Here is a 17,117-nt window from a genome sequence, read left to right on the forward strand (position 1 = left end):
ATAATGTTTAAAATAGAAATATCACTGAAAATATTTGTGACAAAAATTTTTAAAATAGTTTTTTTTTCTAACCCTTCTAATTATACACAACTTGGAAATTGTGAATTTTTTTCATGAAACAAGTTTTTCACTTTTTACGAGCTTTAATTATGTCTATTATGTTATTTAATCATCAGATTTCAAATGTTCATTTAGCTTATGGATAGACACTTCTGTCATTTACACTGGTATAAGTAAATCCATAGTAACCCAGAATAAATCAATGGAGTTATTTTGGATTTATAGCAATGGCTACTTTGATTAGAATCTGGCCTGTACTTTATAAAAAGACTCCAAACATCTGAAAATTGCAGATAATAAAATCTTTGTCTGAGGATAATTTTCCTTCCATTAGTAATTAATTATTTAGTAACCTATAAATATTGCTAACAATAAACAACAAATTCTTTAGCATAAAATCAACTCATTGGTTGAAAGGAGACTATTTCAAAGAACATTTTTGCACTATGTATTTTCAAATACAAACATAAGTTTAATCTGTGATACTCTCAAAAGTGTCTCCTATCTCCTTTCCGGACATATTCTTCACTGAGCCTCCAAATCTGATTTTAAATGCTGCGGGCTTTCTGGGACAAATCCAGGTGTGATGTTTAAGGTGCTTTACAATGGACTCTCCTCTCACACTAGTATAACTCCATTAACCTTAATGGAATAACTCCTGATTTATGTGAGATACGTGCGAACAGAATCAGACCTCTATTCTAAATTAGACTCTCACAAACACATTTACTCTCCCTTCGACAAATGCATACCAGCTCTTCCTATGTGTAAGAGTGTCTGGGATCTCTATTAAGCAAGTTTAACTATACCTGCACCATTTTAACTAACTTGATTTTAAATCAATCTAGTTAAATCAGAGAAACCCCCCAATGTTGATGCCTTTAAACGGTTTAACTCTTGCTTAATTCAATTTCTCTAGTGCCAGTAACTTAATTTAAAATTAGTTCAGTTCAACTAGATGACCTCTATGGTGGTGTAGATTACATCCTGAAAAGTCGAAAGATAGGAGAAAGGTGAGTTAAAGGAGTCCCATATCCTATTTTAATTTTACACCCTCTCACACTTTCTGGTGTCTTACTATATACATGACATCAATTTAGACTCCCTCACTCATAAGGACGTCTAAACAGAGTTAGCTCACGGCCTCCCCACCCCCCCATAACACCTGTTCCCCACTGGATACTGCCCCTCAGAATCTTGCACTTTTTCTCTTAATCTACTAAGTGATTTTTTGCTTCATCTCTTTCTATTTCAAAGTCCATAAACATTTAACCTACCTGAGCACCTGGTGCTGAGAAAGGTATGTTCAGTTCCTTACTCTGAGTGTTACAACAGTGGATGATGCGTCGGTACCTATAGACAGTTCCATGACCCTGGAGACATAAATCCAGGGATGATTTCTAGCCTGCCATTAAAGGGAGAGGGAGGGGAGGCTAAGCATTCAATGACTCAAGAAGCCACAGTGCAGCTTCAGAAACCGAATGGCATTAATGAGAGAAGAGAAAAGGAACAAAAAGTACATACAAAGACACTAGGGTTGATTGCTGATTGACCAGCTTCCAACTCTGCCGACCTCAGAGAGCTACAAGAGCAGCACACTTGAAGTTACCCATGCGACGCAACTGACTTCAGTGAAGTGCTGCATCACTTACACTGGTGAAAGGGAGATCAGAATCGCGCCTCAAATCATCAAAGGTCATAAGGTTACTCATACTGTAGCAAGTACACAATGAAACTCCCTGGGATGAAATAGGGCTAGAAGGACATTGGGACTCTTCCTCCTCTTACTTACCTGTTTTACATCAAGGGATGAATTCAAGGACAGTGGGACTCTATCTAAGCCTCTTATGGCCCGGCCTCATACTGTGTCCCCTACTCTGATGCTGTAGTCCCATCCCTCCATACGGTAGAGTTAAGAGGAATGGGGTAGTTTACACCTCTCTGAGTCATTTTTTTAGAGCAAGTCTACATTATAAAATTAAATCGACCTAAGTTGTGTTGACATACTACTGCTACAGTTATTCACTGAGGCCTGGTCTACACTACAGAATTAGATTGATGAAAGCTGCCTTGCATCGACCCAACTCTGGAAGTGTCAACACTAAAATTTTGCACCTGCTGATGTAACTTGTCTGTTACGCCAACTTCATAACTCCACCTCCGCGAGAGGTGTAGCGCTGAGGTCAACGCAGTTAGGTCGATGCTGCGTCAGTGCAGACATTGTGTTACTTACATCGACTTTAGTGGCCTCCTTTAGTTTCCTTCAGTTATAAATAGGTCTTTTTTCACGCGTTTGGAATAAAAGTCTATTTACGGAAACTTAATTAATCTTTATTAGTTCACAACATACGGTGGCTGGGTCTGACATCATTCAGTGATAATAGCGGTAGATGCATTTGCAATGTTATGTTACTACACACACAGCACTCCTTACAAGGTTCATTCTGGGGTTCAAAAAAACAATACCAGGCAGAGCACATTACAGCAACACACATTACTGTGGCTCACTCTAAAACGGCCTTTCAAAGCTTCCCTAAGCCATATAGCTCTATACTGAGCTTTTATAACCCTGGTATCTGGCTGCTCAAAATCAGCAGACAGCCATTCCACTTCCATCCTCCACACCAGTGGACAATTTCCCCCCTTTCCTTCCTATATATTATGAAGCACCCAACAGGCAGTTATAACCACGGGATATTGTTTTCACTGAGGTCTCACCATGTGAGTAGACAGCATCAGCCACCTTTCAAATGGCCAAAAGCACATTTAATTGTCATTCTGCAACAGCTTATCCTGTAGCTGAAGCGCTCCTTGCTGCTGTTGAGGTGGCCAGTATATGGCTTCATGAGCTACAGGAGCAAGGGGTAGCTGGGTCTCTCTGGATCACTATTGTCATTTCAACATCTCCAATGGCAATCCTCTGGTCTGGAAAGAAAGTTCCTGTTTTCAGCTTTCTGAACAGGCCTGTGTTTTCAAAGATGCATGTGCCATGCACTTTCCCTGACCATCCCACATTGATGGCAATGTGCTTGCAATATCATAGAAAAGTAGTCCTTTCTGTTGATGTTCTCTGTGGCAAGGTGGTCTGATGCCAAAATAGGGATATGCGTGCCATCTATCACCCCACCACAGTTTGGGAACCCCTTTGCTGCAAAACCATCCACTATGTCCTGCACATCACCCAGAGTCACAGTCCTTTGTAGAAGGATGCAATTAATGGTCCTATACACTTGCATCACAGCAACCCCGAGAGTGGATTTCCCAACTCCAAATTGATTTCCGACTGATTTGTAGCAATCTGGTGTTGCAAACTTCCACACAGTGATCGCCACTCGCTTCTCCGCTGTCAGTGCAGCTCTCACTTTGGTGTCACTGTGCCAGAGGGCTGAGGTGAGTTCTACACATACTTCCAGGAATGTGGTCTTGTGCATCCAAAAGTTCTGCAGTCACTGCTCATCATCCCAAACCTGCACAAGCTGGGCCAGTCCATTTCTGTACAGTCACCGGTTGGTTCCATGTGGATCCAGTTGCTGGGTCTCACGTGATTCAAAACCAACTTGGCGGGCAGAGTCTAGTCGTAGCTGCTAGCTCTGGGTCTATAGGACACAGTCCCAGATGCAACCCTTCTGCCTGAGACAATTCCTGGAGGTTGGGGTACCACTGTCCACCAGTCGTAGGCTTGAAATCAGGGTCTCTGGTTTCCTGAACCCTCTAGTCATATATACATGCTCTCCCTCTGCTATGGACTCTCTGGGTTTTCAGTGTAACCACTTCAGGGACAATGTGCAAGGACAACAAGGAACACGGGCTTAGCAAAGGAAGAAAGGTGAAGCATAGACAGAAACACAGCAAAACTCAAGACCATGCACCTCCATCCTGACATGGAGAGACCCCCTCAAAGATGGTGCAGTTGTAGCTCAGTTCCGTTTCCACACAACACTGGTAATTTGGGGGCTACATCATGTCCCCAAATGACATTAGCTAAGCCAACAACTCATCTGTTAGCATCTCATCTGTGGCTACACTGGAGGTTTTGCTGGCATAGCTATGTCGCTAGGGGATGTGGGTTTTTTTCGTTTTTTTTTTTACACTCCTAGCTGACATGGCTATACCTACAACACTTAGTAGTGTGGACTACTAGTTGTTACAAGTTACTGGTATAGTATAAGACTGATATAGCCACACTGGTAGAGCACTCCTAGTGTGGTAGAGATATCAGACCCAGTCTGCACAACAGTCTGGAGTATGATGGTGAGCCTACCCCAAATAGGGAAGAGGCAAAGAAGAAGAGGTGGAGGATGATCATTCCTAGTTCAGACATAGACTTGGTGTGGATGTAGCTTATCTTTGTACTGGTATAGTATCTGCCTTGAGAGGATTTGGATTTTTTGATAAAACTTTGAAATTTGCCATGGAAAAAAAAAATTGTCATTTTCTGACCCGCTCTACCTAGAGCTCTACCATGTCTTCCCAAGAATCAGAACTTGCTCACACACTAAGAAAAACAACTTGGAAGACTTTGTGTAACGGTCCCACCTGATGATATCTACCATAAAAATATTTTTTGTGATGCACAGTGTTTGCGTACATATATGTGTGGATGTGCCATGTTTGTATGTCTAATGTTGCAGTTATGAAAGCGCTCCCAGGAAGGCCAAAAAAAAACATTTCAAAGACTCCCTCAAGTTATCCTTGAGGCACTTCAACATTAACCCAGTGTTTTCAGAAGTTCTCGCTCAGGACTGTTCTACCTGGCGAAAACTCATCCATACTGGAGCCACCGTCTATGAGCAGAGGAGAACTACTGAGGCAGGGCAGAAGCGCCGGCAGCATAAATCTCACATCAACATGTCCACTGTTGATCAAGTAACCCATAGCAGCATCTCATCTTCAGAGTGCCACAGACAGTTCAAAGCTCAAATTGGCCTGATCAGCTCCTTACATGCTCACAGAAACCAAACCAATCAGTGATGTCATGGTCATCTTTGGACACGAAGGGCGAACAACAGGAAAGGAGTTCCACAGATGTCAATGTATCCATGCAGATTTAAGTCAACCTCAGGATATTTCTTTTGCTATTTATTAAGTATAAGCATGATTATTAAGAACATAAGACTGTCCAAACTGGGTCAGACCAATGCTCCACCCAGCCCAGTATCCCTTTTTCCAACAGTGGCTGGTGCCAGATTCTTCAGAGAGAATGAACAGAACAGGGCAATTATTGAATGATCCATACCTTGTTGTTCAGTCCCAGCTTCTGGCAATCAAAGGCTTAGAGAAACCCAGAGCATGGGGTTGCATCCCTGACCATTGCGGCTAATAGCCATTGATAGACCTGTCTTCCATGAACTTATCTAATTCATTTTTAAACCCAGTTATACTTTTAGTCTTCATAACATCCCCTGGCAATGAGTTCCACAGGTTGGCTGTGCACTGTGTGAAAAAGTACTTCCTTATGTTTGTTTTAAACCTGCTGCCTATTAATTTTACTGGATGACCCCTGGTTCTTGTGTCATGTGAAAGGGGTAAAGAACACTTCCTTATTCACTTTCTCCACACCATTCATGATTGTATAGATTTCTATCATATCCCACCTCAGTCTCCTCTTTTCTGAAATAAGTAGTCCCAGTCTTTTTAATCTCTTCTCATATGGAAGCTGTTCTATGCCGTTAATCATTTTTGTTGCCCTTCTCTGAACTTTTTCCAATTTTAATATATCATTTTTGAGCTGGAGCAACCAGAACCATAGTATTCAAGGTATCAGCATACATTTCTCCAGCGGCATTATGATATTTTTTGTCTTGTCATCTATCCCTTTCCTAATGGTTCCTAACATTCTGTTTGCTATTTTGACTGCCGCTGCACACTGAGCAGATGTTTTCATCTAATAATATTACTTATTTGTGTTGTGGCAGGGCCTGGGAGTAGACCTGTGTGAATAACTGATTTTTCAGTTCAGTGGCGGTTCTGAAAAAGAAAATTTTAAAACGGTACTTTTGGGTTGATCTAAAATGAAAATTTTTCAAAATTTTCAGCAAACCCCAAAAAGTTGACCAAAGAAAGTCACTTTGGGTCAAACAAAATATTTTGTTCAATCTGAAATGAAACATTTCATTTTAATTCTGAGCTTTTTTAAAAATGTGTTTTTAATTAAAACAATACAATTGAATGAAATTTCAAAACAAAAAGTCATTTTGAATTTAAAAAAATGGAAACCTTTTGCTTAGAAGAAGTCAAAATGAAACAATTGGGTGTAGAGCGGGGAGGTTGGTTATTATTTTTTATCCTTTTTTTTTTTCAAACCAAAACAATTTAGCTAATTCTAAACAAATTTACAAAATGTTTTGCTTAACTCAAATCTGCATTCCCCCACCCCCATAAAAAGTTCCGGTTAAAATATTTCACCCAATTCCACTTAGAAGCCCAGTCCTGGAGAAGGATCTTATTGTGCTAGGCTTTACACAAACAGAACAAAAAGCGCTTACAGTGAATTTCAGCTCCCCTGGGGGTAGCAGTGGTAAGAGTTCTACTGTAGAACAACCACTGACAGCTGCTGATGGGTCAAATACCTATACTGCTTTAGGACTCTCTTACTGCTTGTAAGCTAATCAGCTTGCTCCGGAGTCGGTTGATGAAAGCTGGGTGTTAGCTAAGGAAAGTTGCACTTATGAGGGTGTCTGAGTGGAAAATGGGGCTATTGAGGACTCTCAGGTCCTAGGTTACTCTCTAACAACTGGCCCATCCTGTGGCTCTAATTATCTGTGATGACCAAATTCAGGACTGAGCTCCAAAACGCTCTCTAGATGAGTACCTTCCTCAGATTGAGATAGCTGCTAAACACAGACCTCAATCCCATTAGCCAAAGGATTAGTCCAGCTAGCTGGCAGCCATGATAACCAATATCACTCTGTGGATCAATCATGGAGTGGAATCCAGACTCACTAGACCAATGTGTTAAACATACGGTAAACATATGCATGCTAAGGTCTCCTTCAGACCCTTCTCAGGCAATGCCTTTCACTGCTCAGTGGTTTCAGTTCCCATCACAGCAGTCCTTGTAGGCACATTAGACATTTATAACGTTACATACAGTAACACATTGTTTACCGGGACAATAATTCAGCAGATTATGAGTCTTTAAATGATACCTCACAGAGCATAATTTGTATGAAATCTTTTATTATAGTTTTCCATAAGGGTGAACATAAGGGTACAGAGTGTCACACAAACACCTCTGTGATAATGCCAGTCACTAGCTGATTTGCAGCTACCTCTCTTCCTTCCAGCTTTATGGATCAGTTACTCTAATTCAGTGGTTGCCAACCTTTTTGTCTTGAGGGCCACGGATATCATTTTTACAACCCTGAAGAACCACCAGTTTCCGCCAGCAGGCCCCCACCTCCCTGCAGCCAGATGGAAGGAGTTCAGTGAGGAGGCTGTCTCCTTGCTGATCTCCCCTCCCCCTAGCTGCAGCAGGGAAACCACACAAGTCCTGTAGCCCACACGCTCCAACTGGGTCCCTAGGCAGTGGCTTCCTTCTACAGCCAGGGGGATGGGAGGTTAGTGCTCCCCTCCCTCTGACTCCAGCAGGGACCCCAGTGCATAGGGACCCAGGGAGAGCGCTTTGCCATCCTCCCTGCTACAGCTAGGGGGAGGGGAGCGTTACAAGGAGACTGCACTGGTCTTGTACCCCTGCACTAATATGCTCCGCCTGGGTCCTGCAGCCAGCGGAAGGGGAGCGGCAAACCACTTTAAAAGATCCCCATGGGTTGGGGACCACTGCTCTAACTAATGCAAGCATTCACTAAGAGAAACCTCTACTCCCCATCTGTCATGGATCCACACGATTGGCGCTCCGCCTACAGCTCTGGAATTAGGAGGAAATGTTTCAGTGTCCCAGACCCCCTCGAGGTTTCACTCTTCCTCCAGAGAACGGGACGCAGCTTCACCTCCTCCTTAGACTGGACCTCTGGGCCTTCAGCACCCCTCCTTCCCACCATGAGATCCAGTCAGCAAGTCCAACAGAGACAGGCCCTCATGGGGACTTGCCCGCCCTGCAGGGGTTAGTGCATTTGCAGTGATACTCACAGTGTTGTCAGAACAGTCGGGTTTATTAGTCAGCTGGAATAGAACATAAGAAGTCCTTAGATTAGCACAGAGAAATGAAAGGTTAAAGCCTAGACCATCCTGGTCAGCCAGAGCCCTGCCAAGCTGTAGTGAACCCCTTTGCTCAGGATTACCTCTTTGGTCAGTCCCCAGGTGAGAGCCCCAAACTCCTTCCAGCAGCCAACTCTTCCCTCTCTCTCTCCCCCTTGTTCCCCCAACAGCTTCCCAGGCCTTTGTTCTCCAACTGGGGAGTGTTGCCCAGCCTCCCTGCGGAGAGGTGGGGTAATCTGTATCCCTCTGGGGTGTTGGTTGCTAAGAGTCAATATCCTGGTGACTGGGTTTGCTGTTGTCTTCTCAAAAGTGCCATTGCCATGGGGACCAAGGCGACACTTACACCTATTTCTTTTAGCCTGCCCTAAAGCAAAACAGGTCTATTCAACCCCACTGAGTAACAATGCAGCATACAGAGGGAACTGAGGCATAAACACATCATAAAAATATGACAAAAATATTCCCACTCTGTCACAGCATCACCCTCCTCAGGGCGTCCACTTCCTTGTACCTCAGACTGTAGATGAGGGGGTTCAACATGGGGATCACCACTGTGAAATGGCTTTAGTCTAAGATAACAAGTCCACTGGCATTTTGGGTGTGATGGAAAAAGAATGGCAGACATCAACAAAGGACAAGTGGCTGAGGAAGAAATACATGGGGGTGTGAAGCCGAGAATCCATCCTGATTAACACGATCATCCCGAGATTCCCCACCAGGATGATTACATAGATCACCAGGAACTGAGGCACAGTAAGGGCCAGTGATTTGCCGAAGATCACCGAGCAGGCCAGTGGAAGAGTTAGGAATATGAGCCAGGTCTCCTGTTGCTATATCCACTAGATCACACTGCCTCCCATCTCAGACAATTTAATATAGTCCAGATTTTTTTGACCATACACAATCATAAGTAACATTGAAATACAGTTAGAAATCTGCATATCTATGAATAAAGGGTAAGTGATTAAGGTAAAAGCTTCCCTGTAACATTCACAAGTTATTTACTTTGATTACAATAATAAAACTAGATAACGGCACCAAATGTAAAAGTCAGAGCTTTCCCAAGTCAGTCCTGGGTCCAACTCTTGGTGGACTGATTCACTCAAAGAAACATCTGCTGTCAACTAGGACAGCATTTTCCACAACCTTCCATAGGCTGAGACAGAGTGCTGTAGTGCAGTGTAACACTTTGCATAAGCCAGACAGAGTCTGTGATGGTCACTTATACAAGAACTACACAGTACACTGTATTTAAACAACATACTGTGGTGGAGTGTCACAAAAGCTGTTCCCTCCTCTAGTTTAGTTCATTGACATATTGCATATTTTTTTCAGACTAGCTTGTAAACTCTTCAGGGCAGGGACTGTGTGTTTATATAAGGCTTGATTTATAAACAAAAAAATGAGCACCCACCAGCACCTATTGAGGGAGTGAATTTGTATTTTAGAGAATAGTGAGAGTGAGCTGGATTACAACACAAACTGTTTCAAAGACTAAATTAATGTCATTTGTGTTTTATTACTACAGCTTAAGGTAAGTACAATACTGCTACTTAATAAAATCAAATACTTTGTACCTGGAAACACACGTCTTTTTATTGAAATAAACCAAATTTTCATTTGAGAAATATCTAATACCTAAGAATTATTTGGGATAAACAATTATGTTTTTAAAGACTATTTAATGTTTACAAACAAGCAGAGAGAGAGTTAAGGTTACATGTGCAACCTTAACTTTGATCCATTTTCACTTTAAAGAGCTTAACTGCGCAATCTTAGGCCTAAATGTCATACCATAAACTCATGTTTCATAGAACCTTAAACATGAGTAGTCATACTAATGTATACAGGACTAGGACTGAGTGGGAAATGGACTTCCCATCCCACAAGAATTTTTGACATTTTGAATTTTTTCCTGTCCTGAACTGAGATGAAAAGTTGAAATGTCAAAAATTTTCATAAAGAGAAAATTAAAAAACAATTGCAATTTGGGTCAACAAAAACTTATTGTTTAGACAATTTCAAAATGTTTCATTTCAATTTCAAAATTTTAGTGTAAATTTGGTAAAAAACCCAAACAAAACAAAAAATCATTTCTACTCAAAAAGGTCCACAAACAATTTTCACGGAATCCAACTCTGTTCTCTGAACAGTTTCATTTTCAACAAATCAGCATTTTTTGCAGGAAAAAAATACATCCAAAAATTTCTCACCAGCTCTAAATAGGATGATTTATGGAATAAAGTGGATAAAGAGATTACAATCTGTCCTTCAGTGTTCCCTTACTGCAGTTGTTTTGTTTGAAGCATTGTATAGGAATAATACTGTAAAAGCAATTTCTACAGTCTAGAGTAAAACACTGTGGTGTGACAAATCTATCTGTAGCTGGCAAAACCCTGGTTCAGTATCGGGAAATATTTCCTCCCATTAGGAACTGTTTGGGTAATGAGACAGTCCATTTAGGGTAGTGGTGAAATCAGAGTCATTGGAGATATTCAAGACTGATGCTAGACACCTGTCTACAAAGTAGGAATCAAAGATAAATAAAGACAAGGAGAAACACTATAATTAAGGAGCAGTGATTCTGAGACAGGAATAATGTTAATAAACCAGAAGATACACATTGGTTTGTATATGTATAGTATATGCGGGGATTGAATGCCTCAGTGATTTGAAAACAGAACTGCCGTGTGTGCTGGTGCAAACGAAAAGGTACCTAGTTCACACTGCAGCAGTCCCATTTCAAACCGGACTACGGTAACGTGAGGTAGGTATCTTTTAGTTCACACCAGCAGAGTCCATGCAGGGCACTTTACAAGTCACACGTTCTGTAGCCCACACTGCACTGCCATGTAGAGGAGCCCTACATAGTATAGCTGCTTGAAAAAATGGAAAAAGGAAAATCCACAAGAAGTTTTTCCTTTTCCCCATTTTTTTTTTTTTTTTGGTTGCAAGGTTGAACTTTTCAAACTGTTCCCACCAAGCTCCATTCAACAATGATTCCTAAGATTACACAGCTCAGGGAAATGGAAGTCCTCTCTGGACATGGGCAGGATGGGGTGTGAGGAGCTTTCTCTGCCACAGCTCCCATGGTGCTTGCTTTTTAACTAGACAATCTCATTTCTCACTGGGGTCTTAATCCTGGAGCCCCATCTTACATCAACAGATTTACTTACAGAGGGCCAGATTCTGCTATCTTTACTCACAGAGGGTACTGCCTTTCTCCAAGGCTAGTCCTATCAGGAGAGACCTAACCACTCTTCTTCACAGTGAACAGAACCTAACCTCTCAAGTTGCCCCACTGATATCAGTGGAATTACTCATTGAGGCCCCTGTTCGGGAACGTGACTCAGCCTGTATCGAGGCCCATGCTTCTTCAGGAAAGCACTAACACACATGTTTTAATCGAAGCATGTGCATGGATGCCATTAAGGATGTGCCGAAAGTTAAGTGGGTGTTTAAGCTCCGCCCTGCAGAGGAATGCTGTCTTGAACTGGGACCTGCACACGGTACTGGCCAAAGTGGAATCCTGGCCGACTGAAGTCTATGGGGGGTTTGCCATTGCAAATGCATGTCAATGCAGAAAGGATTCCGCCCAGTGTGGAAAGGGTGGCAAAATGTAGCACAGAAGGACTAAAATTTTTTCCGTTCTTTTTCAGAGATGAGCTTGCTGCTGTTCCCGAGCTTTGCTGCTGTTCCTGAGCTTTGTTGTTATCTTGCTGAAAAACAAATGTGATTTCTGGAGGCCACTAAGGTGATAGATGTTCCCTACACACAACACTCACCAGAGGCTCTGAAATTATTAATTTTGATTTAACCCATCAAAGGGACTTCAGCACCGACATTTGACTGCTACCATTTATTTTGTCCTGAGCTTATCGTCACTCCACTTACGCCAATGTGCAATTATTCCACGTCCTATTTACCGGAGCCCACTCTACTACAAACTGTTGTAATGGGTTAAATGTATTGTATTGTGTGTGCCCCGAGTCCATGTTGACAAAGAAACATAGGAAAACGATTGTTAATTGTGTTTCAAGGTTTTGTATCTATATTTTTTTGTAACTGTTTTTCGTTATTTTTGTAGTAGATAAGGGGATGTTGTTAGCCTTGAGAATGGATAAAGAGGTACAAGTTGTAAACCCCATGGGAGAGGAGCTCAGAGGCAGCAAAAACCCTGACCGAGAAGTAACAGGTTGGGCTTGAAATAGGGGTAACTTGCGAGCACAGCAGTTCCTAGGCCCAAATTTGGAAATTTGCAGTTGCTGCAACTTTTATTTGGTGAGTTATACCTGGTCAAGGATAAACTTCTGGCCTGGGGACTTCCCAAGCAGGGACCAACAAAGTGACGTAGGAATACCCATAACTGGTCTGGCGGACGTATAGGTTGGAGTGGAGACAAAAGGGTTGTCAGACAAAGCAAAAATTAGAGAGCCTTGTCGTGAGGACCACTGAGCCTCCCCAAGGGGTACACCAGAATCGTGCCTGCAAGAGGGTCTGATCAGCCGTCGTGCCTCTCTCCAGCCCGTTGCCTTTACATTGCCTTAGAATAGTCAGGTAACTGAGCTGATAACCCGTCAGGACTTGTCCTGCGGATGAAAATACCCTGGGCGTGAATATGATAGAGATTCCACCTGGATGAAAATACCCTAGGTATGAATACGATAGAGGTTCCACCTGGATGAAAAATTAGAATTCTAAATAAAATGATCAGGTCATGAAACATCTGTTAACTTTGTTGCTACTGAGTTCATCTCTACATATGGTGAGTAGTTAATGTCAATGTTTGTTTAGGTATACCAATTCTACTTGTGTTCCAGGAACTATTGTAAGTGCAACAGTAATAGTAACTGTTGTTAGTGTTGTATGTATAAGCTTTTTTTTGTTTTTTTAGTTTTGTTTGTGTTTTAAGAATTTGTAACAGAATAAGGGAACAAGATTTGTGGTAAAATAAATTGTTTAAGTTTTTTAGTTTTTGTATTAGTAAGTTTTGTGTCTAGAATTTGACTATTGTAATTAGTTTTTGTTGTTTGTAATTATATACAAAGTGAATCAGTAAGAAAAAGGTTTAATTTAAGTAGTTGTATTAGTAAGTTGTTAAATAAAGACTATTAAGTGGTTAAGAATTTAACTGAGTTTCCTAAATTTTTCCAGGAAGTTTGCCAACTTTTTCTAAGTTAGCATTTTCCAAGCCTCACACTCTGTCTTAAAAGGAGATATATACAAACTGCCTTAGTGTCTTAGAGATCAGAACATGGCACTTAGGCACCTCACAAACCTTTTGCAGAGTTTCATTGCAGTGGTCCTATTCTCTGAGCACTCCTGTCACTGTAGGTTCGAACTGCTCTGAAACCTAGATTTGCAACATTAAACATACTGTTAAAGGGATACACCAGGAGCTAGATTTTATGGCCAGAAGGGCTCATTATGATCATCTAGTTTGACCCCTTGCATAACACAGGGCAGAGACCCTCATTCAGTGATTCGTACATCCAGCCAATAATTTGTGATGGAGCAGTGATTCCTCCATTCAGCCAGCAACTTTTGGTGGAGTTTAGAGCATCTTTTTTTAGAAAGAGAGATCCAGTCTTGATTTAACTAGTGTTAGCCAGTTCAGACAAAACAAGAACCTCCACCCCAGAACTTATCCACTGAAAATCTAAGGTTTCAAAGTTAGGGGTACACTTTGTTTGTGTTTTTTGATTATCCTGTCCCCAGAGAGCACCAGAACAGGTGGTCCCCAAATGTTAATAGACAAAAAGAGTTTCCCTGACCTGGCCAGAAAGTGGGAAGGAAGCTCCCTAAAAATTCCCAAATTCTGTTATTGTGAAGCTCCTGGATTTCTGTATAAAAAAGTTTTGAGATCAGATTGGGAGAAAGCCCTGGAATTCAGACATGTCTTTTAGCAGAACCTCTAAAGCTTCTCAATCTTGTGCAAATATCACTATTAGAGCTGGTACAAACACAGGGGTGGGGATGTGTGAAAATATGACCCCCCTTCTTTTATTTTTTTACTTAAGTCTGATATGCTATTGACAAATCTCCTTGAAATTTCAAAAGATGATAAACGTCCACTGGCTCTAACAATCCATGTGCTGGGTGACCTTCAGCAAGTCATTTTGTTGCTGTCTGCCTCAGTTTCCCCATCTGTAAAGTGGTGATCATGATCCTGCTCTCCTTTGTACATAGCTTGAAGAGCTCTTGGTGAAGAATACCATATCAGAACAATTTACTGTGGTTATTATGCACTTGCTGCACATTTTTATCTGCATGTTTACCCAAGGCTGAATACAAGAGATTTGTCAAAGAAAATATGGGCTTAAGTTCTCTTTTTTGGAAGGATTTCCTCTCCGGCTATAAGTAAATGATTTTACTGATAAAGATGCATTATTGTTACTTGACCATTTAGAGAGAGCACGAGCTATGCCTATGCCATTCCCTTCTTCCAGCTTTGGAGCTTCCGTGCAATAGGGGAAAGACAACCATATCCGTTGCAGTCCCACCTGGGAAGAATGGCCAATGAAAATTATACTTCACCATCTGAGTTCATTCTCCTGGGCTTCACCAACCAACAGGCGCTGCACGTTTTATGGTGTGCAGTGTTCTTGGTCACCTACATAATCACACTGTTGGGGAATTTTGGAATGATCATGTTAATCAAGTTTGACTGCCGACTTCACACCCCCATGTACTTCTTCCTCAGCCACTTGTCTCTCCTGGATTTGTGCTACTCCTCCACCATCACCCCCCAAACACTGGTGAACTTTGTAGCAAAGAGCAAAGCCATTTCCTTCAGTGGGTGCGCTGCTCAGCTCTTTTCCTTTGCAACCTTCGCCACCACTGAGTGCTACCTACTGGCTGCCATGGCCTATGACCGTTACATGGCAGTCTGTGACCCTCTGCTTTACATGGTTGCCATGTCCCAGAGGTTCTGTGTTGGGCTGTTGGCTGGTGCTTACTTAGGTGGTGTGATCAGCTCAGCCATACACACCATTTCCATATTTCGGCTCCCCTTCTGCCACTCCAACAAGATTAATCACTTCTTCTGTGATGGGCCTCCACTTCTAGAGCTCTCCTGCTCCAACACTTATATCAATGAGATGGTGCTTTGCACTGTGGTTGGATTCAACTTGATAAGCACCACAGTTATCATCCTAGCATCCTACCTGTCCATCCTGGCCACCATAATGAGGATCCGTTCCACTGAGGGCAGGTGCAAAGCTTTCTCTACCTGTGCCTCTCACCTGGCTTCTGTTGCCTTATTCTATGGCAGTTCACTCTTCATGTATCTACGGCCCAGGTCCAGCTACTCACTGGACTATGACAAAGTGGTCTCAGTGTTTTACACAGTTACGGTCCCCATGCTGAACCCCCTGATCTACAGCCTGAGGAACAAGGAGGTGAAGGATGCCCTGAGGAAAGCAAAAGGCAGATTTCTTTCTTCACAGGTAAAATGATATCTACTCTATAATTGTTACACAGCCTAGACCCTGTCCAGTCCCTGGAAATGAAGAGTTAACAACAACAACTCAACCTCACACACATCTTCCAGGGATGGGCTATAAAAGTAACTGCTCTAGGAAAAGGAAAAGAAAGGTTGCTCAGGAAGAATGATGATCTCAGAACTCAGGGTTCTGGGATGTTTACAGTAATATAGGGCAAAGTTGAGGAATGTTATGTTCATCACAAAGAAGTTAAATAAAAACATAAATCCTCTTGATGGAAAGTGGCAACTTAGCAGTATTTTATTTCTAAGAATTCAGAATGATAACACACAAGAACTCAAAAACAGTGAGAGATGAAGCAGGCTGCTCCTAAAACAGAGAATCACAACTCACCCCATCTTACTCTAGGTGGTTGGCTGCCGACTGACTGCTGCTAGGGCCAGATTGCATGCTTCCCTCCAAAGCCCCATAGCCTGAAAGCAGGGTTATGAACTCCTCTTCAGATGTAAAGTGATAGCTTGCAATTTTTAAACAGTTTTCAATACACCACAGGGAGGAAAGTCTAGGCTTTGATTCTGGAACACATGAATTTGTCAGGGCTTGGTAAAAATTGCAGAATCCAGTTAATGGATAGTAAATCATTGGGCCTCTTAAAAAATAAGATTGAAGTGTTTCTTTCCAGGGAAGAAGGATCTGACAGTGTATTTTAAAATGTACCTGATTTCTGACTTTGCAGAGACTAAGGAAGGCTGTTGGTGAAGGGTAAAACAAGAGCTACCCCAAATTCTCACCCCAACCTAGAGGAGTCTTTGTTCTAACATAGTTTCCAGGGTATGAAAGCGATGGATGAGGTTGCTACATGAAAGTCATTTACCCTGATGAGGGATTCAGAAACTAGGAAGGTGATCTACTACTGGTGGAAAGAGTAGATGTTGGGGAATTGGGAAAACTGGGATACATTTTGAGACTGATGTGGAGGGTTCAAGAGACATCTTGTTTAGTCTTGGAAGAAAGAGAAATGTACCTGGGCTTCAGTGCCAAAGCAACATGTGGAGGACACATAGGGTCTTTGCAGTAGGTCGCCTGTTCCATTTATGCCATGTAGTTAGGCTGAATTTCACCCCTGTGCTGGTCCCATACACAGGTGTAAGTTTCACCTGTAGTGGCCCAATGCCATTCTAATCAGAAACCTATATTGGTGCCCTATGAAATGAGGTCCATGAAACAACAGATAATAGTGGCACAAACTGGCTGAGCTTCATTGGCATCAATGCTGCTGCTCTGATGTACACCAACTGAGGGAATTTCCGATTGTGCCAACTTATGCTAGGAGCAATCCCTGGGTGCTACACCTGGTTGAATGGGCCTGGCATCTGAACTCACTCATAAGTCCCTCTAGGTCATGAAATAGGTAGGCCAGGGCTGTGTGAGGAGAAGCTGGTTCTGTTGACCATT

The 17,117-nt window shown here is 42.2% G+C and overlaps 1 protein-coding gene across 1 annotated transcript; it reads left to right on the forward strand.

Moving 5' to 3' along the window:
- Positions 1 to 14,714: 14,714 nt before the first annotated feature.
- Positions 14,715 to 15,674, forward strand: LOC137154836 (olfactory receptor 5T7-like). The gene has a single exon (XM_067550685.1). The coding sequence runs from the start codon at positions 14,730 to 14,732 to the stop codon at positions 15,672 to 15,674; it is 945 nt and encodes a 314-aa protein (XP_067406786.1). The 5' UTR covers positions 14,715 to 14,729.
- Positions 15,675 to 17,117: the final 1,443 nt, after the last annotated feature.

The sequence above is a fragment of the Emydura macquarii genome, unplaced genomic scaffold (genome assembly GCF_026122565.2).
Source record: "Emydura macquarii macquarii isolate MOO-44397 ecotype Brisbane River unplaced genomic scaffold, CSIRO-AGI_Emac_v2 contig_1305, whole genome shotgun sequence".
Classification (NCBI taxonomy): Eukaryota; Metazoa; Chordata; order Testudines; family Chelidae; genus Emydura; species Emydura macquarii.